This window comes from Ahaetulla prasina, chromosome 6 (genome assembly GCF_028640845.1).
Source record: "Ahaetulla prasina isolate Xishuangbanna chromosome 6, ASM2864084v1, whole genome shotgun sequence".
Lineage (NCBI taxonomy): Eukaryota > Metazoa > Chordata > Lepidosauria > Squamata > Colubridae > Ahaetulla > Ahaetulla prasina.
Genome location: NC_080544.1, coordinates 112092030 through 112115625, shown reverse-complemented (window position 1 = coordinate 112115625; position 23596 = coordinate 112092030). Strand labels below are relative to the sequence as shown.

Below are 23596 nucleotides of genomic sequence, written 5' to 3'. Positions count from 1 at the left end.
ATGCCGGCCACATGACCATGGAGACGTCTTCGGACAGCGCTGGCTCTTCGGCTTTGAAACGGAGATGAGCACCGCCCCCTAGAGTCGGCAACGACTAGCACGTATGTGCGAGGGGAACCTTTACCTTTAAGAGTTCGTTAGTTCCTTATCTCTCATCCTTGGTCCGATCAGGGTTTGTTTTCCCAGCTGCTGGCACAATATTCCAAAACTTGCTCTTTAAACATGACGTACTTCTGACATACCAAGCCTCGGTGTCATTGTGTTAGCGCAGTCATGGGCGTTGTGAAATCTGACCGTTGGCAGAGCAGATAGTGGAAAGTAGCAGGTTGCCTAAGCTGTCCTCTCCAATCCCTCAAATGTGGCAGTGCTCATTCCAGGGTGTGTGTATGTGTGTGTTTCTGGGCAGGTGAGAAATAACCTGTGATCTGGGGCAGGGGGTCTGCAAACTTGGCTCTTTTAAGACTTGTGGACTTCAACTCCCAGAGTTCCTCAGCCATCAAAGCTTACTCTCTTGTAATCCCTTCCTCTGCAATCTCTTCACTTTATAAGGAGCAAGGGGGGGGGGGAAAGGCATGAGTGACTGAGGAATTCTGGGAGTTGAAGTCCGCAAGTCTTAAAAGAGCCAAGTTTGCAGACCCCTGATCTGGGGCTTCAGTGAGGAGAGTTGTGCTATCGCAGAGCTTGTGAAATAAATAGGTTAACACACATGAGCTCCGATTGGACGCAGATCCTAACACACACACACCCCAAAAAAAGAGGGGGTGACTTGGAGGCAGCAGAATGGGTGTCTCCCCAACTTTGATTCCAGAATTCAGGAGCGTCGCGTCCTGGAACAAGCAGGGCACCATCATAGCATGTGCCAAAAAGTGCGGGGAAAAATGGAAAATTATTATTATTTTTTACCCTTTGTGCCCTGAGTTAGTGGAGAGGAAAGATCAGCCGACTATTCTACAGGTGGCCCTCAACTTCCATCCATTCGTTTAGTGACCGTTCAAAGTTACAATGGCGACTTAATGACTGGCTTGTATTTATGACAGTTGCAGTATCCCCAGGGGGGGTCACGTGATCCCCTTTCGTGACCTTTTTGACACGCAAAACCAATGGGGAAGTCAGGTTCACTTAACGGCCGTGAGCAACTGCCATGATTCACTTAACGACTGTGCCAAGAAACGTCCGAAAATGGGGCAAAACTCACTTCTAACAACTGTCTCACTTAGCAACCAAAATCTGGGACTCAGTCGTGGTTGTAAGTCAAGGACTCCACGCAGGCAGTGTGTCCTCAGTGATGCCAACGGGTGTGGAGCCTTCTTGGAACTGTGAAAGGACCAGGTTGTAGACTGGAGATAGATGATGTCGGTGAGATTCAACACCCATTTGCACTACTCGGCTGACCCTGAACATGCATAATGTGTGACCCTGAGGACACACACAAACCTCCAAGTGGCCTCAACGACCCTCTAAAAGGAACGCAAATGACCAGCTGTCTGCAAGGAGTACAAATCCTTCCATTCTCCACCATTTAATCAGAACCGAAGAAGCTTCTTGGATGAGAAGCGAAACGTCTTCAAAGAAAAAATAAGGAAGTCCAGTTGCCTCCTGGAAAAAAAGCACCTTTGGGAGGATTAGAGTTACACTAAAATCAAAGAAATGGTGGAATAAAATCACTAAAGGAAGTATGCGAGAGGAGGGTCAGGATGAAATGCGAAGGGCAAAAATTAGGATTAGTTTTATTTTAAATAATTACCTAGAATTTTTAAGGGTTGTTCTTAATATTGTATGTGTTTGTGTTTGTATTTTATTTGGTTGTTCACTGCCCTGAGTCCTTCGGGAAAAGGGCGGTGTACAAATTAAAATATTATTATTATTATTATTATTAGAATTGTTAAATTGTCCCATAGCGAGTTATCCATGTTTGGGACCTGCCTGTCCTGGTTTGGGAATAATTTCCTGACAGGCATTATTTAGAACAGCCATTTCCTTCCTTCCCAACTTAAAAATCGAATTCAGAAGTTTTCCATCAAATGCTGTCAGTCTATACAGGTAGTCCTCAACTTATGACCAGAATTGAGCCCAGAATTTCCGTTGCTAGGCAAGACATTTCTGAGTTGAATTTTGTCCTGTTTTACGACCTTTCTTGCCCTGGTTGTTAAGCGCATCGCCGCCATTGTTTAGCTAGCAACACGGTCGTTAAACGAATCCGGCTTCCCCATTGAGCATGCTTGTCAGAAGGTTGTACAAGGGGATCACATGGCCCCAGGACACTGCGACCGTCATAAAAACGAGTCAGTTGCCAAGCTCCCAAATTTTGATCACGTGACTCTGAGGAACGCCGCAACGGTCGTAAGTGTGAAAAACGATCCTACGTCACTTTTTTTCCCCCCAGGGCTGTTGTAACTTTGAACGGTCACTAAACAAACTGTTGTAAGTCAAGGGCTACCTGTAGAAAACGGATTTTTTTCAGACGTTTGAATCACAGGGTTGTTAAGCGAATCGGATGTTTCCCGTTGACCTTGCTTAACAGGTGGTCGCGAAAGGGGATCGCGTGACCCCGGGATGCTGCGACCGTCATAAACACGAGTCACGTGCTCAGCAGCTGACGAAACTTAATTACGTGACTGTGTGGATGCTACAACGGTCATTAGTCGGCGGGAAATGGTCATCTGAGGCCTTTTTTGCTACCGTTGTATCTTCAGACGGTCACTAAACGAATGGTTGGAATTTGAGGACTACCTGTGTAAACTTTTGCTCAGGCTTTTACAACGCTAAAAGAAGCAGAGGTGTCCTGCCTGCAGTTTTGGCATGATTGCTGGGTTAGGAGGTGGGGGAAAAAACTTAAATATTTACTGTCCAGAATAGCCTAGGCCAGGGGTCTCCAACCTTGGCAACTTTAAGACTTGTGGACTTCAACTCCCAGAATTCCTCAGCCAGCAAAGCTTTGCTGTGGACTTCAACTTTAAGGCTTGTGGACTTCAGCTCCCAGAATTCCTCAGCCAGCAAAGCTTTGCTGTGGACTTCAACTTTAAGGCTTGTGGACTTCAACTCCCAGAATTCCTCAGCCAGCAAAGCTTTGCTGTGGACTTCAACTTTAAGGCTTGTGGACTTCAACTCCCAGAATTCCTCAGCCAGCAAAGCTTTGCTGTGGACTTCAACTTTAAGGCTTGTGGACTTCAACTCCCAGAATTCCTCAGCCAGCAAAGCTTTGTCATGGGCTTCAACTTTAAGACATGTGGACTTCAACTCCCAGAATTCCTCGGCCAGCAAAGCTTTGTCATGGGCTTCAACTTTAAGACATGTGGAGTTCAACTCCCAGAATTGCTCGGCCAGCAAAGCTTTGCTGTGGACTTTAAGGCTTGTGGACTTCAACTCCCAGAATTCCTCAGCCAGCAAAGCTTTGCTGTGGACTTCAACTTTAAGACTTGTGGACTTCAGCTCCCAGAATTCCTCAGCCAGCAAAGCTTTGCTGTGGACTTCAACTTTAAGACTTGTGGACTTCAGCTCCCAGAATTCCTCAGCCAGCAAAGCTTTGCTGTGGACTTTAAGGCTTGTGGACTTCAACTCCCAGAGTTCCTCAGCCAGCAAAGCTTTGCTGTGGACTTCAACTTGAAGACTTGTGGACTTCAACTCCCAGAATTCCTCAGCCAGCAAAGCTTTGCTGTGGACTTCAACTTTAAGACTTGTGGACTTCAGCTCCCAGAATTCTTTGCTGGCTGAGGAACTCTGGGAGTTGAAGTCCACAAGTCTTAAAGGTGCCAAGGTTGGAGACCCCTGGCCATAGACAGCTGCTTTTCCAGCCATCTGAGCAGACACAAACGAATGTGTGTGCCACCCAAATTCCCTCCCTCCTTGCCCCACGTCTCCCGACCGACGTGCCAGGAGGCCCATTGCCAGCTTAAACCTTCTGCTCCTTTGGCATTGAGTCAGACAGCTGGGCTCTGCCCCTTTTCCTTCCGCCGCTCTCGGAGCTTCGAGAGCTCTTAATACGCCTGCTTGGATCTTCCAGGCGTTTCCAGCCGAGCTGCCAGAGGCGATTTACGGGATGGATCCCCAGATCTCAGCCAGATTGAGCTCCAGGAAGAGGAGGAAAGAAGGAGCCGGTCCCAACGGGGCCGCCGAGTCGGACGGCATCCCCGTAAAACTGCCCCGCAACTGTTTCGTAAGTTGAAAAGGCCAGGAGGGAGGGCGGCACACAAGGGGTGGCGGGTGGACTTCAACTCCCAGAATGCTCAGAAAGTGGGCGGGTTTCAACTCCCAGAATTCCCTAACCAGGCGACTCAGTCTCTCTTGCTCTGCTGGGAAAAATCACATTTGATAATTGTGGTTCTGTTTTTACCTCTAATTCAGATCTTTATACGCCTCTTTGGTTGGCACAAACGTCCTCTTCTTCTATTATTTTATTTTATTTTTTTATTTTATTTTCATTGTAATTTATTGGTTTTTTTTAACTTATTTTTTATTTTGCTTAATTTTTATTTTATTTTCATTTTAATCTGTTTTTATTTTAGTTATTTCTTCATTTTACTTAATTTTTATTTTATTTTCATTTTGATTTATTGTGTTTATTTTAATTATTTTTTATTTTGCTTAATTTTTATTTTATTATTTTATTTATTATTTTTATTTTACTGGTTTGTTTCAATTTTTATTTTTATTGACTTTTATTTTACTTATTTATTTTTATTTTTTATTTTATTATTTCATTTATTTTTATTTCACTATTATTTTTTTATTTAATTTCACTCCAGTTTTTATTTTGATTTCCCTGTGCTTATTTTAATTCTTATATTATTGTGTTTTTTAAATTTTCATTTGATGGTTATAAATATTATATTTATTATATTTATTATATTTTTATTTATATTTCCTACCCATCTCTGGCTGGCTTTAATTGCATATTAACACATATTCCTCCCAGCTGCCTCTTTCTCCTACCAACAACACCTTACCCAATCTAAGGGGAGAAACTTCCGCTCTGCAACCACAATTTTTAAACCTTGCAGTCAGTAGTATTTTTAACAGCTTGAACTCATCACGAAAGGTCACAGTCTTCTGGCATGAGAATTTCAGCATTGCAGCAAAGATCACTGCCAGTTCAGCTTCAGCAAAAAAAACCCAAAAATCTTTCTTTCTACCTAGAATTGTTTAAAAGTGGAGATGATATACTGCAAAGTTTCTAAAGCTTGCCAAGTTTAAAACGTGTGGATTTCAACTCCCAGAATTCCCCAGCCAGCATAGCTTACTCTCTTGTAATCCCTTCCTCTGCAATCTCTCCACTTTATAGGGGATAAGAGAAAAAGAAACAAGTATGGCTGGCTGGGGAATTCTGGGAGTTGAAGTCCACACGTCTTAGACTTGCAAAGCTTGAAAAACACAGCTACAGGATGGATTTCTCCAGGGCTGTTCTTCACACTAACATATGCTACGATCCTTTCATAATCCTTGCACTGAATCCTCTTTTCCTGACTTTTATGAATGCCGAATAAAGACATATTTTTTTCCTGATTTTTTTCTTGGGTTTTTATTCTTTTAAATCCAGGGCCTGCGAGACCCAGCGCCGTTTTCCGATGAACTGGAAGTGGATTACAGCAAACCCTACACACGAGTAACATTTGAGGAGGCAACAAGAGGGACACCCTGTAAGTTTCGATCCATCAGACGAAAATCAAGAACCAGCAAATTCTTGGTATACAGGGAGTCCTTCACTTAGAACGTGACCATTCAAAGTTACAAGAAGTGACTTATGACCGTTTCTCGCACCAGCCATTGCAGCATCCCCAGGCTCACGTGTTCAAAGCTCAGAAGTTTCGCAACCGGTTCGTTATTTTTGACGGTTGCGGTCTCCGTTTGCCCAGTGGTGGGATTCAAGTAATTTAACAACCGGTTCTCTGCTCTAATAATTTCTTCCAACAACCAGTTTGCCAAACTGCTCAGTAAGTTAACAACCGGTTCTCCCAAAGCGAACTGGCTGAATCCCACCACTGCGTTTTCCCCCATTTTACGACCTTACTTGCCGCCGTTGTTAAGCTGCAGCTTGTTCAGTTAGTCACTGTGAATGCGGCTTCCTCCTTGACTTTGCTTGTCAGACGGTCGCCAAAGGGGATCACATACTCCTGAGACCTCACAACCGTCGTAAATATGAGTCAAGTGACCATGGGGATGCCCCTATGGGTCAATAAGCGTGAAAAAACAGTCATAAGTCACATTTTTTTCAGTGCCGTTGTCACTAAACAAAAGATTGTAAGTCAAGGACCATCTGTACTTCCAGTTTTCGGCGAAACCACCCCCACAGGGAAACACTGGTTCACTTAACGACTGTGGCATTTGTTTAAGGCAGGGGTCACCAACCTTGTCAACTTGAAGACCTGTGGACTTCAACTCCCAGAGTTCCTCAGCCAGCTTTGCTTACTCTCTTATAATCCCTTCCTCTGCAATCAGCCTCCATGCAAAAAATTCTATAATCAGGGTGGTTATATCGACACTTGGCATGACTTAATAACCGTAATGGCCAGGTTCACTTACGGTCATAAGTCGAGATCCACCTGCGTGCAAGCAGAATACCCAGAATTCTTTTTGTTGTTCTAATCTAGAGATGGGACAGCCTGGTGGGAAAAAAACGTGGAAAAAATGGGAAATAAATGGGGTTCTTTTTCTGTTTCCCCCCTGCCCCCAATGGCTTTGGAAAAAAACTTGCGTTTTTTCCCCCAATTATTCCAGTTGTTGTGTTTTTTTCCCCCCCAGGCTGTCCCATCTCAAGTTCTAACCTACATAAACTTTTGCAAGCTGAGAAGGTTGTTTTAGAGATGATACCCTTTCAGTTTTGGCAGCCGTTAGAGGAAACTTTCTGACAGCTGAGATTGAAAGGGGTGAGGAGAATAACTCCAGTCCAGCTTGGAAATGTCAGGATCACAATCAAGTTAAAGGACATTTGCAGCCCGAATTCCCAAGGTTTTAAAAAGGCTTTTTCTAGCACGGAAGGTGTTACCGAGCTGGGTCATGAAACGTCTGCAAGAAAACCATCAAGCACAGAGAGCACCAAGAACCCCACAGTCTTCCTCCTCCTCCACTTCTTCCTCTCCGCAAACCCCTCTCCCTTTTAGCACTGATGATATCACCTACTTGGGTCATGAAATATCTGTAAAAAAAACCCAGTGAAGCTCTTAAGAGAGTACCAAGGACTCTATAGTCCTTCCCCATCCCTTCTAGCACTGATGATGTTACCCAGTTGGGTCATGAAACGCCTGCAAGAAAACCACCCAGCTCAGAGAGTACCAGGGACCCCACAGTTCCCGTCCTCCACCACCTCCTCCTCCTCCTCCTCTTCTTCCTCCTCCTCCTCCTATCTGCAAACCCCTCTCCCTTCTAGCACTGATGATGTTACCCAGTTGGGTCATGAAACGCCTGCAAAAAAACCACCCAGCTCAGAGAGTACCAGGGACCCCACAGTTCCCGTCCTCCTCCTCTCTGCAAACCTCTCTCCCTTTTAGCACTGATGATGTCACCTACTTGGGTCATGAAATGTCTGCAAGAAAACCACCAAGCTCAGAGACCCCACAGTCCTCCTCCTCCTCCCCCCACACACACATTCCCTTCTAGCACTGATAATGTTGCCTAGTTGGGTCATGAAATATCTGTAAAAAACAAAAACCAGTGAAGCTCTTAAGAGAGTACCAAGGACTCTATAGTCCTTCCCCATCCCTTCTAGCACTGATGATGTTACCCAGTTGAGTCATGAAACGTCTTCAAGAAAACCACCCAGCTCAGAGAGCACCAAGGACCCTAAAGTCCTCCTCCTCCTCTTCCTTTTCCTGTTCCCCACCCCTCCTTCTTCTTCTTCCTCCTCCCCTCCTCCTCCTCTTCTCCTCTTCCCCTCCGCCTTCGTTTCCTTCTCCTCCTTCTCTCCCTCCCTTCCTTCCTTCTCCCTCCCCTCCTTTGTCTTCTTGCTCCTCCTGCCTTCCAGTACTGAGGATGTTCCCTAGTTGAGTCATGAAACGCCTGCAAGAAAACCACCGAGCTCAGAGAGCACCAGGGACCCCACAGTTCTCCTCCTCCCCCTCCTCCTCCTCCTCCTCCTCCTCCTCCTCTCTGCAAACCCCTCTCCCTTCTAGCACTGATGATGTTACCCAGTTGGGTCATGGAAACGCCTGCAAGAAAACCACCCAGCTCAGAGAGTACCAGGGACCCCACAGTTCCCGTCCTCCTCCTCCTCCTCTCTGCAAACCTCTCTCCCTTTTAGCACTGATGATGTCACCTACTTGGGTCATGAAATGTCTGCAAGAAAACCACCAAGCTCAGAGACCCCACAGTCCTCCTCCTCCTCCCCCCACACACACATTCCCTTCTAGCACTGATAATGTTGCCTAGTTGGGTCATGAAATATCTGTAAAAAACAAAAACCAGTGAAGCTCTTAAGAGAGTACCAAGGACTCTATAGTCCTTCCCCATCCCTTCTAGCACTGATGATGTTACCCAGTTGAGTCATGAAACGTCTTCAAGAAAACCACCCAGCTCAGAGAGCACCAAGGACCCTAAAGTCCTCCTCCTCCTCTTCTTCCTCCTCCTCCTCCTCCTCCTCCTCCTCCTCTTCTTCCTCCTCCTCCTTCCTTCTCCTCCTTCTCTCCTCCTTCTCTCCTCCTCCCTCCCTCCTTTGTCTTCTTGCTCCTCCTGCCTTCCAGTACTGATGATGTTCCCTAGTTGGGTTATGAAACGTCTGCAGGAAAACCGCCAAGCTCAGAGAGAACCAAGGACCTCGCAGTTCTCCTCCTCCTCCTCCTCCTCCTCCTCCTCCTCCTCCTCCTCCTCCTCTTCCTTTCTGCAAATCCCATCTCCTTCTAGCACTGAGGATGTTCCCTAGTTGGGTTATGAAACGTCTGCAGGAAAACCGCCAAGCTCAGAGAGCACCAGGGACCCCACAGTCCTCCTCCTCCTCCTCCTCTCTGCAAACCCCACTCCCTACCAGCACGGATGATGTTGCCCAGTTGGGTCATGAAATGTCTGCAAGAAAACCACCAAGCTCAGAGACCCCACAGTCCTCCTCCTCCTCCTCCTCCTCTCTGCAAACCCTTCTCCCTTCTAGCACTGATGATGTTGCCCAGTTGGGTCATGAAACGCCTGCAAGAAAACCACCCAGCTCAGAGAGTACCAGGGACCCCACAGTCCTCCTCCTCCTCCTCCTCCTCTCTGCAAACCCTTCTCCCTCCTAGCACTGATGATGTTGCCCAGTTGGGTCATGAAACGCTTGCAAGAAAACCACCCAGCTCAGAGAGTACCAGGGACCCCACAGTCCTCCTCCTCCTCCTCCTCCTCTCTGCAAACCCTTCTCCCTCCTAGCACTGATGATGTTGCCCAGTTGGGTCATGAAACACCTGCAAGAAAACCACCCAGCTCAGAGAGATCATCACAGACAGCTCAACCCTGAGCTTCAAACATTCTCGTCTCGTTTTGTGTACCTGTTGCCCCTCGTGTGTTCTATATACACCTGTTGTTACTTAGATTCTGCTCAGGGGGGTATTTTTTTCCTGGGCCCGAAGCTGACAGTGACTGCATCCAAGCGGCATTCCTAGCATGGTATCTCTCACCTCACACTTCCAGACTAGCTATCAGTTCCACTCCTGACACAAATATTTCTGGCTGAGCTCTACGCAGTTGCAACGTGTGTAAGTTCAGAGGGGCCCTTTGGCTGTGCTCGATGCTGGTGTTGCCAAACTGTCCAGGCTCCTTCCAGACATATTCTCTCTCCTTCACTTAGGCCAGGGGTCTGCAAACTTGGCTCCTTTAAGACCTGTGGACTTCAGCTCCCAGAATTCCTCAGCCAGCAAAGCTTTGCTGTGGACTTCAACTTTAAGACCTGTGGACTTCATCTCCCAGAATTCCTCAGCCAGCAAAGCTTTGCTGTGGACTTCAGCTCCCAGAAATCTGGCTGAGGAACTCTGGGAGTTGAAGTCCACAAGTCTTAAAGGAGCCAAGTTCGCAGACCCCTGGCTTAGGAAGTCGTAGGACAGGAAGGCTGAAGGATCCCTCCTCTTACGACAGTTTGTTTGGTGACCGTTCAGAGTTACAACGCCACTGAAACAGGTGACTTAGGACCGTTGTTCACACTTAACGACCGTTGGAGCATTCTCTATGATCATGCGATCAAAATTCAGGCATGTGTTGTGAATTTGGCTTCTCCCACTGGCTTTGTTCGTCAGGAGGTCGCAAAAAAAGGATCAGGTGACCTCTGGACACAGCAACGGTCGTAAGTAGGAGCCAGTGGCCAAGCGTCTGAATTTCGGTGACGTGACCATGGGGATGCTGCAACGGTCGTTAAGTGTGAAAAACTTACCCTTTTTTTTCAGTGCCATAACTTTGAATGGTCTCTAAATGAACTGTTGTAAGTCAAGGACTATCAACAAGCCAAGACAAATTCCTTGTGTGTCCAATCACACTTGGCCAATAAAATTCTATTCTATTCTATCTAAAATTCCTCCTTAGTTCTAAGTTGCTTCTCTCCTTGATTAGTTTCCATCCATTGTTTCTTGTCCTGCCTTCAAGTGCTTTGCAGAATAGCTTGACCCCCTCTTCTTTGGGGCAGCCCCTTAAATATTGAAAGTCTGGTATCAAGTCACACAATCCTTTGGCCCTTTGAATTCAACAGAATAACACAGTTGGAAAGGACCTCGGAGGTCTTCTAGTCCATCCCTCTGCTCAAGTAGGGGACCCTATCCCATTTCAGACAGATGCCTATCCAATCTCTTCTTATAACCTCCAGTGTTGGAGCACTCACAACTTCTGGAGGCAGGTTGTTCCATGGCTTAATTGTTCTAACTGTCAGGAAATTTCTTTTTATTTCTGGGTTGGTTCTCTCCTAAGATGAGAAGATGGTTGCAACCTCAAATCGGAGTCTTTGGATAGACAAACGACTTTCCAGTCTCTTCTTAAAAAGCTCCAGGGTTGGAGCACCCACAATTTCTGGTGGCAGGCTGTTCCACCGGTTAATATTTCCTCACTGCTAAGGAAGTTTCTCCTCCTTTCTAAGTTGCTTGACTAGTTTGCATCCGTTGCTTCTTGTCCTGCCTTCTGGTGCTTTGGAGAATAGCTTGACACCCCCCCCCCTCTTCTTTGGGGCAGCCCCTCAAATATTGGAACGCTGCTGTCAAGTCAGACCTTTGACCCTCTGAATTCAATAAAATAATAGAGTTGGAAGGGACCTTGGAGGTCTTCTAGTCCAGGGGTCTCCAACCTTGGCAAGTTTAAGCCTGGAGGACTTCAACTCCCAGAATTCCCCAGCCAGCAAAGCTTACTCTCTTGTAATCCCTTCCTCTGCAATCTCTCCGCTTTAAGAGGTTAAGAGGGGCGGACTGGGGAATTCTGGGAGTTGAAGTCCTCCAGGCTTAAACTTGCCAAGGTTGGAGACCCCAGTTCTATTCCATCCCCCTGCTCCAGTGGAAGACCCTATACCCTGCTGGTGTTCAGGCCTCCGGTGCGCATGGCGTGTAATTCAGGGGACCCACCTGGTCTTCGGAGCTCTCCTGCGCACGCACTCACATTTTTGCATGCGCGCAAGAGTACTGGTCCTCTGGTGGCTCAGCAGACTAAGTCTGTCTGTTATTAACACAGCTGCCTGCAATTACTGCACGTTCTAGTCCCACCAAGGCCCAAGGTTGACTCAGCCTTCCATCCTTTATAAGGTAGGTAAAATGAGGACCCAGATTGTTGGGGGCAATACGTTGACTTTGTATATAAATATACAAATAGGATGAAGACTATTGCTTGACATAGTGTAAGCCGCCCTGAGTCTTCGGAGAAGGGCGGGATATAAATGCAAATAAAAAAAAAATTGTGCACATGCATTGTCTGCGTGAAAACCACGTGCATGGACAGATGGTGCATGGACAGCGCACGGTGGGGCGTATGTGAAACTGTGAGCATGCGCAGATGGCGCATTGCATAGGGAGCAGCAACGCACGCGAAGCACGGACCTGTTCGGCACTCGGTGAGTAAAAGGTTCGCCACCACGGCCCTCTACCATTTCAGAACAACTAACTATCCGGTCTCCTCTTGAAAACCTCCAGGGATGGAGCATCCACAACTTCCAGTGGCAAGCAGTTCCACCGGTTAATTGTCCTCACCGTCTGGAAATTCCTCCTTAGATCTCGGTTGCTTCTCTTCTTGATCAGTTTCCATCCGTCCTTTCTGGTCCTGCCTTCAGGGGCTTTGGAGAATAGTTTGACCTCCTCTTCTTTGTGGCAACCCCTGAGATATTGGAACACGGCTATCATGTGTACCTTTCCTTTCCCTCCCCCCCTCTCTCTGTTTGTAGTGGACAGGCCCGTCCGGGTTTACGCCGATGGGATTTTTGACCTCTTCCACTCTGGACACGCACGGGCTCTCATGCAAGCCAAGAACCTCTTTCCCAACACCTACCTCATTGTCGGAGGTAAGAGAGGAAACCTTGAATTCGGGGCCCCTGGGAAGAAGCCCAGATGAGGAACATTTGGCCTCTCACTTAACAAGGTTTCCTGGTGGCCCTTGTTGTGGCCCGTCGGCGGATCTGGCAGCAGATTCGGCCAGTGAGGAGGTTGGGGAGGAACATGGGCCAGTCCTGGAGTCTGGGGAAGGCTCTGATGAGGGCTCTGCGTCCGAGGCAGAGAGAGGGCCAGGGCCGAATGCCAGTTATCATCTGCCTTCGGAGTCAGACTTCAGTGAGGCAGACAAACAGCTGGAGCCTGTTCCCAGTGTTTGCATGCGCAGAGTTGCCAGAACAGCTAAAGAACAAGGGTCGACTTGGGAGTAAGGCCCACAGGTGGACGATGAAGGGCCCCTCCCACAGGGAATAAAAGGGGAGTGGAGTTTGCAAGAGACCATTAGTTCATTCCTGCATTCTTGCCAAGTATTGCGGCGTCTGAAAGATGTCGGCCCGGCCGCTCTCCGAGCCAGATAATTGTGAACTATCTTGAAAGAATTCACCGTGAAGTGCTGCTGGGGGAAGCCGAGCTCAGAACAGCCCTTTGGAAGGAGACCTCGGGGTGGGGGGGGGGGGAGGCGGAAAGGGTGGGGGGAGAACCTTGGAAGGATTGGAGTGAGGCCCCGAATTTTGCAGTCTGCAGCGACGAGCTGACGCACAACTTCAAGGGCTTCACGGTGATGAACGAAGCCGAGCGCTACGACGCCGTGCAGCACTGCCGTTACGTGGACGAGGTGGTGAGAAACGCCCCCTGGACGCTCAGCCCGGAGTTCTTGGCGGAGCACAGGGTAAGGGGAGGGGGGGGAGCCTCCTCCGGGAGAGGACGCCTTGCGCTAGAGGGGTCTGTTCGAGGCCTCGGCGGGAATCGAGCCGGGAGCCTTTTCCCACCTGCCCCAGGTTGGGGTATGGGTGGCGGGTTTACCAAAGAGGTCCAGGCAATGATCCAAAGTTAAGAACCTTAGTAGTTTCTTTCCATCCTCCCTTCCCTCTTCCCCTCTCCTTCTTTCCTTCTCAATTTTTTTTTCCTTCTTTCCTTTCATTCCTCAATTTCTCTTCCTTTTTTTCAGCTTTCCTCCCTCCCTCTCCCCTTCCTTCCTTCTTTCTTTTTTTCCTTTCTTTCCTCCTCCTTTTCATCATCTCCTCTCCCTCCCTCTCCCTTTTCTTCCTTTCTTCCTCCCTCCCTCCTCTCCCCCCTTCCTTCCTTCTCTTTTCCTTCCTTCCTTTCTTCTTTCTTTTCATCCTTCCTCCCTCTCCCCTTCCTTCCTTCCTTCTTTCCTTCCAATTTTTTACTTCCTTTCCTCCTCCTTTTCATGATCTTCCCTCCCTCCCTCCCTCTCTCTTTCCTTCTTCTCCTCCCTCCTTCCTTCCTTCTCAATTTCTTTTCCTTCCTTCCTTCTTTTCTTATCCTCTCCCTCCTTCCTTCCTTCTCAATTTCTTTTCCTTCCTTCCTTTCCTTCTCTTCCCCCTCCCCCCTCCTTCCTTCCTTCTCAATTTCTTTTCCTTCCTTCCTTCTTTTCTTATCCTCTCCCTCCTTCCTTCCTTCTCAATTTCTTTTCCTGCCTTCCTTTCCTTCTTCTCCCCCCTCCTTCCTTCCTTCTCAATTTTCTTTCCTTCCTTCCTTCTTTTCTTATCCTCTCCCTCCTTCCTTCCTTCTCAATTTTCTTTTCCTTCCTTCCTTCTTTTCTTCTCCCCTCCTTCCTTCCTTCTCAATTTTCTTTCCTTCCTTCCTTCTTTTCTTATCCTCTCCCTCCTTCCTTCCTTCTCAATTTCTTTTCCTGCCTTCCTTTCCTTCTTCTCCCCCCCCCTTCCTTCCTTCTCCATCTCTTTTCCTTCCTTCCTTCTTTTCTTATCCTCTCCTCCTTCCTTCCTTCTCAATTTCTTTTCCTGCCTTCCTTTCCTTCTTCTCCCCCTCCTTCCTTCCTTCTCAATTTCTTTTCCTTCCTTCCTTTCCTTCTCCTCGCCTTTCCTTCTTTCCTTCTCAATTTTCTTTCCTTTCTTCCTCCCTCCCTCCCTCTCTCCTTTCTTCCTTCTTAATTTCTTTTCCTTCCTTCCTTCCTTCCTTCCTTCCTTCCTTCCTTCCTTCCTTCCTTCCTCAGTTCTTCTAGGATAGCAAGGTCCCCAGGGCTGGCAGCCTTTCGGCCTAAGCCACGCTCTCTGCCCCAAGCGCCACCTTCTCTCGCGCTAATATTTTTCCTTTCTCCAGATCGACTTTGTCGCCCACGATGACATCCCCTACTCCTCAGCTGGCAGTGATGACGTCTACAGACACATAAAAGAAGCAGGTGAGTTTGATGCCCGTGGAAACTCTTCCAAACTCTGCCTCCTCTAGTCCGTATTCAGCAGCTCTGGCCTGGGGAAGTCCTTAGTGCTCTCTGAGGTTGGTGGTTTTCTTGCAGGCCTTTCATGACCCAACTAGGGAACATCATCAGCAATACAAGCAAGTGGGGTGTGAGGAGGATGGGGAGGACAAGGACCGAGGGGTCCTTAGTGCTCTCTGAACTTGGCGGTTTTCTTGCAGGCCTTTCATGACCCAACTAGGGAACATCATCAGCGATACAAGCAAGTGGGGTGTGAGGAGGATGGGGAGGACAAGGACCGAGGGGTCCTTAGTGCTCTCTGAACTTGGTGGTTTTCTTCCAGGCCTTTCATGACCCAATAGTAGGGCTACTAGGGAGTAGGGTCTTGAGAGAGGAAGAGGAGGACTGGGGATCGTTGGTGCTTCTTAAGTTTCCTTGCAGACGTTTCATGACCCAGCTAGGTGGCATCATCAGTGCCAGAGGGAGGTGGGGCTTGTTCTCTGTTTACAGACATCAGTGTTGGTGGGGATCTTCTCGGTGGTTCCGTTTGAAGTCCCGTCCCCCACCTCACCCCCGCCATGACATTCACTGCAAATCTTCGGGAAGGGAAGCATGCCTTGTCCCCATGTTGCATCTGTCGTGGGTCTTGCGTGAAACTGACCCCCCCCTCCTTCCCGCCTTTGGCCGGCGTAGGAATGTTTGCCCCCACGCAGAGAACCGAAGGCATCTCTACCTCCGATATCATCACCCGCATTGTCCGGGACTACGACGTCTACGCCCGGCGGAATCTGCAGAGGGGCTACACGGCCAAGGAGCTCAACGTCAGCTTCATCAACGTGAGTGTCAGCGACCCCAACGGAAGCACCCACCCACCAGACTTCCCAGGGTCTCAAGTGCAAAACTTCGATTGGGTATACAGCATTTCGGCACCATTGAATGGCAAAACCAGCTCTACCTAAGTCCCACGCAAACCCACAGAGTTAAGATAGGATAGGATAGAAAATAGAATAGAATAGAATAACAGAGTTGGAAGGGACCGTTGAGGTCTTCTAGTCCAGGGGTCTTCAACCTTGGCAACTTTAAGACTTGTGGACTTCAACTCCCAGAATTCCTCAGCCAGCAAAGCTCCACAAGTCTTAAAGTTGCCAAGGTTGGAGACCCCTGTTCTAGTACAATCCCCTGCTTAGGCAGGAAACCCTATCCAGCGATGGCACCAAGTGCTGAAAAGGTCGCATGGAAACATACGCCTGCATGCACGCTCATCGGGTCCGCGCTCTGGAAAAGCCAAACTTTATTATTATTACTATTATTATTATTATTATTATTATTATTATTATTATTATTATTATTATTATTATTATTATTATTATTTATTAGATTTCTAGACCGCCCTTCTCCCGAAGGACTCAGGGCGGTGTACAGCCAAAATAAAACATAAACCATATACAATTAAAAATAAATTAAGAAACTTATTATACAGATGGCCGAGGAATTAAAATATTTAAAAAATCTAAAAACCCCAATTTAAAACATGAATAGAATTTAAAATTTAAATCTAGGCAATTTAAAAAGAAAAGCCTTAAGCCAGCCCCGTGCGAATGAACAGATGTGTTTTCAATTCACGGCGAAAGGTCTGAAGGTCAGGTATTTGGCGTAAACCACGGGGAAGCTCGTTCCAGAGAGTAGGAGCCCCCACAGAGAAGGATCTTCCCCTGGGGGCCGCCAACCGACATTGCTTGGCGGACGGCACCCTGAGAAGTCCCTCTCTGTGTGAGCGTACGGGTCGGTAGGAGGCATAAGGTAACAGCAGGCGGTCCCGTAAGTACCCAGGCCCCAAGCCATGGAGCGCTTTGAAGGTGGTAACCAAAACCTTGAAATGCACCCGAAAGGCAACAGGCAGGAGGGGTGTCACATGGGAGCTACGTGAGACTCCCTCTATCACCCGCGCAGCTGCATTCTGGACCAACTGGAGTCTCCGGGTGCTCTTCAAGGGGAGCCCCATGTAGAGAGCATTGCAATAGTCCAAGCGAGAAGTAACGAGAGCATGAGTGACCGTGCATAAGGCATCCCGATCGAGGAAGGGGCGCAACTGGCGGACCAGGCGGACCTGATAAAAAGCTCTCCTGGAGACGGCCGTCAAATGGTCTTCAAAAGACAACCGTCCATCTAGGAGAACGCCCAAGTTGCGCACCCTCTCCATCGGGGCCAATGACTCGCCCCCAACAGTCAGCCGCGGCTGCAGCTGACTGTACCGGGGTGCCAGCATCCACAGCCACTCCGTCTTGGAGGGATTGACCTTGAGCCTGTTCCTCCCCATCCAGACCCGTACGGCTTCCAAACATCCGGACAGCACTTCGATGGCTTCGTTGGGGTGGCCTGGGGTGGAAAAGTACAGCTGAGAACTTCTGGGTTCTAGCATACATGCGCACCTGACGATCAGCTGGCTGGCGTGCATGTGCAGGTTGGTTTTCAGCATTGCCATGCACACGAAGGAATCGCACTCCAGGAAAGCTGAACTTCCGGGTTCCAGCCTGCATGCGCAGCCAACGATCAGCTGGCTGGCACGTATGCACAGACCGGTTTTCGGCACTGCCGCGCGGTCGAGGGACAGCTGATCGTCGTGCGCACCAGAAACCCAGAAGACAAACAGGCAAGGCCACGCATGCCATAGGCTTGCCGGCAGGCCCTATACCAGTTCAGACAAATAGAAGACCTCTGAGGCCCCTTACAGCCTTAGGAGTCTATGATTCTACAAGGGAGGGAGGGGGAAGAGGAAGGAAGAGAGAGGGAGGGAGGGAGGGAGGAAGAAACGAAGGGAGATAAAGAGGGAGGGAGAAAAGGGAGGAAGAAAGGAAGGGAGGGAGGGAAAAGAGGAAGGAAGAGGGAGGGAGGAAGAAAGGGAGGGAGGGAGGGAGGAAAGGAAGGAAGAAAGGGAGGGAGGGAAAAGGAAGGAAGAGGGAGGAGAGAGGAAGAAAGGGAGGGAGGGAGGGAAAAGAGGAAGGAAGAGGGAGGAAAAGAGGAAGGAAGGAAGAAGAAAGGAAGGAAGGGAGGGAGGGAAAAGAGGAAGGAAGAGGGAGGAAAAGAGGAGGAGGAAGGAAGGAGGAGGAAGAAGGAGGAGGAAGGAAGGAGGAAGAAGGAGGAGGGAGGGAGAGGAAGAGGGAGGAGGGAGGAGAGGAAGGAAGGAAGAAGGGAGGGAGGGAAAAGAGGAAGGAAGAGGGAGGGAGAGAGGAAGGGAGGGAGGGAGGAAAAGAGGGAGGGGGAAGAGGGAGGAAAAGGGAGGAAGGAGGAAAGAGGAAGAGGAGGAAAGAGGAGGAGGAAAAGAAAAGAGGAGGAGGAAGGAAGGAAGAAAGGAGGAGGGAGGGAAAAGAGGAAGGAAGAGGGAGGGAGAGAGGAAGAAAGGGAGGAAGGAAGAGAGAGGGAGAAGAGAGAGGAAAAGAGGGAGGGAGGGAAAAGAGGAAGAGGGAGGAAAAGAGGGAGGGAGAAAAATCCTCCCCAGGGTCAAAGCAGATTCCTTCCCCCCTCCCCCTCCAAAGAAGATCAGCTGATGCTCCCTCTTCTCCCCTCCCCTCCCCTCCCTTTTGTAATCTTTTTGAACCCCCCCCACACCCACTCCCACCCACCCCCGGGGACTGTTGCAGGAGAAGAAGTACCACTTGCAAGAGAGGGTGGACAAGGTGAAGAAGCGAGTGAAGGACGTGGAGGAGAAATCGAAGGAGTTTGTCCAGAAAGTGGAAGAAAAAAGCATCGACCTCATTCAGAAGTGGGAAGAGAAATCGCGGGAATTCATCGGCAACTTCTTGGAGATGTTCGGCCCCGAAGGCGCCTTGGTAATATCTGTGTGTCTTTGTGTGTACGCGCGCATGTGCACATCCCGGTTAGCATTCCTGTGTGGTCTCGGGGTTTGCGACTTTGTGTCTGAATTAGCTCTATTAGGTAGTCCTCGACTTATAGCCGTTCGTTTAGTGACCGTCCAAAGTTACAGCAGCACAGAGAAAAAAAAACGGGACTTATCCCTGTTCTTCACACTTAATGACCGTTTTGTCAATTTTGCTCCTTCCTGGGAAAAAAATAAGCTTAATGTTTGTGCAGCTTCTCAATCATCCAGGCCCTGGTTGTCCCCAAAGATGGTTTCTTTCAAGAGGCAACTGGACTCTCTGGTTTTTCTTTGAAGACGTTTCACTCCTCCTCTAAGAAGCTTCTTCAACTCTGACTGGATGGTGGGGAATATAATGTACCTCCCACTGACCCTTGCGCTCTCACAGAGAGGGACTCCTTAGGGTGCCGTCAGCCAAGCAATGTCGGCTGGCGGCCCCCAGGGGAAGGGCCTTCTCTGTGGGGGCTCCCACCCTGTGGAACAAACTTCCCCCTGGACTTCGACAACTTTTTTTTTTTTAATTTACATTTATATCCCGCCCTTCTCCGAAGACTCAGGGCGGCTTACAGTGTATAAGGCAATAGTCTCATTCTATTTGTATATTTTTACAAAGTCAACTTATTGCCCCCCCAACAATCTGGGTCCTCATTTTACCTACCTTATAAAGGATGGAAGGCTGAGTCAATCTTGAACCTGCAGTAATTGCAGGCTACTGTGTTCTAATAACAGGCTTCTTACCAGCCTGAGCTATTACAGCCCGTAATAGACCTTCGTAATAGACCAACTACCAGACCTTCGGACCTTTCGCCGCGAACTTAAGACACATCTATTCCGTCACGCAGGACTGGCTTGAATTTTAATTTTTAGTTGATTTTATGGGTTTTAATTTTTATTAATTTTATAGGGTTTGATATAGGGTTTAAAAAATTGGGCCAAATTTAATAAGTTTTTTAATGTCTGTTTTTAGTATTGTATGTGTTTTCATTGTATTTTATCTTGGCTGTAAACCGCCCTGAGTCCTTCGGGAGAAGGGCGGTATACAAATTAAATTATTATTATTATTATTATTATTATTATTATTATTATTATTATTATTATTATTATTATTATTATTATTATTATTATTATTATTAACCTCGGATTGTCATCATAAACCGCCATCATTCTAGCCACAGTCTCTCCATTGCAGGAGCAAGGCCTCTTCCATAGGTTACTAACCCATGCGGTCCAGGGCTCGCTTTCGCCAGTCGGGCCCGCCATACTTGCTGATGCCCATCCGTCCATTTTTGTTTTTTGGGCCTCTTTCGTGGACGCTTTTGATCAAGATCAATCTCTACATACAGTAGTGGCCAAAATTGTGGAAGCCTTTGTTGTGTCTCGCCCAATCTCACCACAGCCGGGGTCTTCTTATCTGCTTCCAAACACGGAGGAATGTTCTAGTATGCCTCCCGGCCCCAGCCCTGGCTCCATGCCCAGACAGGCTGAAGAGGAGGAAGCACCTCCAGCCCCCAGCCCTGGCTCCATGCCCAGGCAAACGGAGCAACTAGACCCCTCCCCCTCCCCCACAGCATGTGAGCCTGAGGGAGGTCAATTACCAACAGCTGCCGACTGGAGAGATCCTCGCTTCCGGAGAATTGAGAGGCGACGTCAGCAAAAGGAAGGGAGGGGCAGGCCTGGATAAGTGCTGATTTATGGAGCCACACCCCATGGCCTATATAAAGGATCTGCTTTCTGGCATTCTCTGAGTCAGGCAAAGTCTAAACATACCTTGCTGAAGTCACTTTCTGGTCTCCTGCCTGCCCTGAGGACTTTGCTAGGACTTTGGCAGAGCTGCAGAGGCACGCCTGATTCGGATTTCCCCGACCCGGCCGTCAGCGGAGGAGTGCGACACGACAGAAGCCTTTTGGGAAAAGTGCTAGCTAAAACTAATAACACCACTTTTTTTGGAGTAGTACCATAAAATTTATACGTCAACGGAAAGATAATTTCATCAAGAATGTAATGCAATAACTTTCATGAAGGATTTGCTGTTAGAATAGCCGTTACAATATAAAGAAGAAAAGGGAAGGAGGTAGAAAAAATGAGATATACAAAAATTATCACCCTAGAAAATGGGCCGAAAAAAGCCTCAAAACCAGGCTGAATAAAGTCTCAAAAATGGGCTGAAAAAAGGCCGAAAAAAGACCCAAATAGCGGGGCACGTGGAGGCTAAAAAACCGCCAGCAGGTTAGCGGGGCTTCGGCAGTATTCAGTCTATAATAATAATAATAATAATAATAATATTTTAATTTGTATACCGCCCTTCTCCCGAAGGACTCAGGGCGGCTTACAGCCAAAATAAAATACAGCAAAAACACATACAATACTAAAAACAGACATTAAAAAACTTATTAAATTTGGCCCCATTTTAAAATACAATCAAACCCTAAAAAATTAATAAAAATTAAAACCCATAAAATCAGCTAAAAAAATTAAAATTCAAGCCAGTCCTGCAAGACGGAATAGATAAGTCTTAAGTTCACGGCGAAGGACATATTTTCACCCCCTTTTGGGAGACACAAAAGCGCATCTTAATAGTCCGAAAAATACGGTAATCTTTCCCCTGGTATAGCTGACAAAGCGAGGAGAGCCAATGGCTTGGAGGTTAATACACCAAGTAGCTCGGGTTTGAATCCCAGCAGGGTACGTCTAGCTGACGAGAGCTAAAGAGCTTGAAATAGATCTATACTAGTCTCCCTTTATTTCTTTTGTCGGTAAAACGTAAATTTAACACAACGGTCGTAACTCGAGGACTACGGTATCTATTTGGAAATGGACTTTTTTATTAAAAAAAATTGTGTTCTTTCTTCCTCTCTCTCTCTCTCTCTCTTCTCTCCCCCCTTCCCAGAAGCACATGCTGAAAGAGGGGAAGGGCCGCATGCTGCAGGCCATCAGCCCCAGCAGCAGCCCCACGCACGACCGCTCGCCCTCGCCCTCCTTCCGCTGGCCTTTCACCGCCAGGACGCCCCCCCTGTCTCCAGCCGGCCTCCCTCGGAACAAGTCGAGGGCCAGCTATGACATCAGCGAGGATGAGGAGGACTGAGCCTTCCCCGGGAGACGGCGGCGCGGCGGGGCTTACGGAAGCCACGAGCCACTGGGGGAGACCCTGAGAACTTCTGCCTGGCTCCCAAAATCCAGGAGCTGAGATGGTCACACCTCTGGAAACGTTTTCTCTTCCCCCAACCTCCGGGAGCTGGGACACACCGTAGCATTTTCCTTATATCTTTTGTTTTATTTTCCTCCTCTCCTTTTCCCGGTTATTTCTCTGCCCCTACGGAGGGAAACGGTGATTCTTCTTTTAAAACCAAACATTTTTATTTATTTATTTTTTTTGCCGTTAGCCGAAAGCATCAAATTTGGAGACGGTAAGGATGGGAAACCTCTCTTTCTCACCTGCCTTCTCATCCTTAACATCGCCATCTCCGCTTCTCCACCGTCGGCCGGGTCCTTGGCCTGCAGGGAGCAGAGGCCCTTAAAAGTGGGCGAACCAGGGGGTGGCGGGGGGAGGAAAAAGCTGCAAAAAGGCCGCTCCCCACGCCTAGGGGCAGAGACAGAGAGAGAGAGAGTGTGTGTGCACGTCGTCTCGCAGCCTCCCCAGGTTTCTAGTCCTCAAGAGAGAAAGCGGAGAGGCGATGCGAAGCGAAAGTTTGCTTCGGGGGTTCCCCAAGAGACTCACACCTGGGTTTCACGCTCCCCGCTCTTCCTGTGTGTGTGTGTGTGTGCCCCCCCCCCCCCCCCCGGAAAAGTGAAAGCTGCCTTTTTTCGGTTCCTTTTGCAACGTCCCGCAAGGAGGTCAGAGCTGCAGGTGAACCAGGGGTGGAGGGAGAGGGAGAGCAGTGAACTTTTCTCTCCCGACTCGGCTGAGAGTTTCCAGATTGTTGTGTTGTCAGTCCATCGGGGTGGCACATCCGTTGCACTAAAAAGCCGCACAAACGGACACATCAGGTCCGTTTTCGCCTAACGGAGCCGGTCCATCCCCCTCTCCCTCCCCCCCTCCAAGCTATTTGCAAAGTGCCCTGGGGCAGCCCCATCCCATTTCAGTAACATTTCGCCTTTGCGTGTCCTGTCCCGTCACGGAAAAAAACCATCAATTTCTGCGGGTGGCTGGTCTTCGCGCCCGCCTTTTCCCCCCGAGAGGTTCCCTCTCTTCTCGCGTGCCTGATGCGCGCCCCACACTGCCGAGAATCAGCCCGGATTCTGCCCCGCGGCTGAACGAGGGAAGCTCCATCAGGCACGGCCCCGAGCCGAGGTGGGTGCACGGTCACCCGCTGGGCCCCAGATTGCAAGAGTTGGAGTGGGCGCCTGGCCATCTTTCCCTGCCGCCACTCCTCTGGAGCAGGGGTCTCCAACCTTGGCAACTTGAAGACTTGTGGACTTCCAACTCCCAGAGTTCCTCAGCCAGCTTTGCTTACTCTCTTGCAATCCCTTCCTCTGCAATCTCTCCACTTTGGCGGGTAAGAGAAAAAGAAACAGACACGGCTGGCTGAGGGATTCTGGGAGTTGAAGTCCACAAGTCTGAAAGTTGCCAAGGTTGGAGACCCCCCCTGCTCTGGAGGACGCCGAGCAACATCTGGGCGGCAGCCGCTCGTTTGCCCTGGCGCCACGCCCGTTCGTTAGGAACCCACTTCTCGTTGGCTGTTGTTCTTAACTCTGTAATAAATGTTCGGGTTTGACTAACCGTCTCTGTAGGTTTTTCTGGGTCTGAATGGCATTTTAATTTATTTTTATTTTTTGGGGTTGGGCTGCGCCGCCGTTCTCTTCCTGCTTCCTTCCTGCAGCTTCGCAGGGTTGTTTCAGAGGGCTGATGGCTTTGTGAGTCAGTTTCCTCCGCAGGATACACACTCACACGCCCCGAGTGCAAGCAGCGGGATCTAATGCCGACAGCTCAACCAGAGAGCCTCCACTTCCAGCCAGCACTGACAGGGCAAGCCACGAGAATATAAATGA

The 23596-nt window shown here is 48.7% G+C and overlaps 1 protein-coding gene across 4 annotated transcripts in view; it reads left to right on the top strand.

The window, feature by feature from the left end:
- PCYT1A (phosphate cytidylyltransferase 1A, choline) overlaps window positions 1–23322 on the top strand; it is a 44517-nt gene extending 21195 nt beyond the window's left edge. For all 4 annotated transcript variants that reach the window (XM_058187896.1, XM_058187897.1, XM_058187899.1 and 1 more), the window contains 8 exons: window positions 4001–4153; window positions 5534–5633; window positions 12296–12412; window positions 13076–13227; window positions 14643–14721; window positions 15430–15572; window positions 18375–18563; window positions 21498–23322. In XM_058187896.1, the coding sequence (XP_058043879.1) occupies window positions 4001–4153; window positions 5534–5633; window positions 12296–12412; window positions 13076–13227; window positions 14643–14721; window positions 15430–15572; window positions 18375–18563; window positions 21498–21692 (1128 nt within the window). In that variant the 3' untranslated portion in view covers window positions 21693–23322. The remainder of the gene's footprint in view (window positions 1–4000; window positions 4154–5533; window positions 5634–12295; window positions 12413–13075; window positions 13228–14642; window positions 14722–15429; window positions 15573–18374; window positions 18564–21497) is intronic.
- Window positions 23323–23596: the final 274 nt, after the last annotated feature.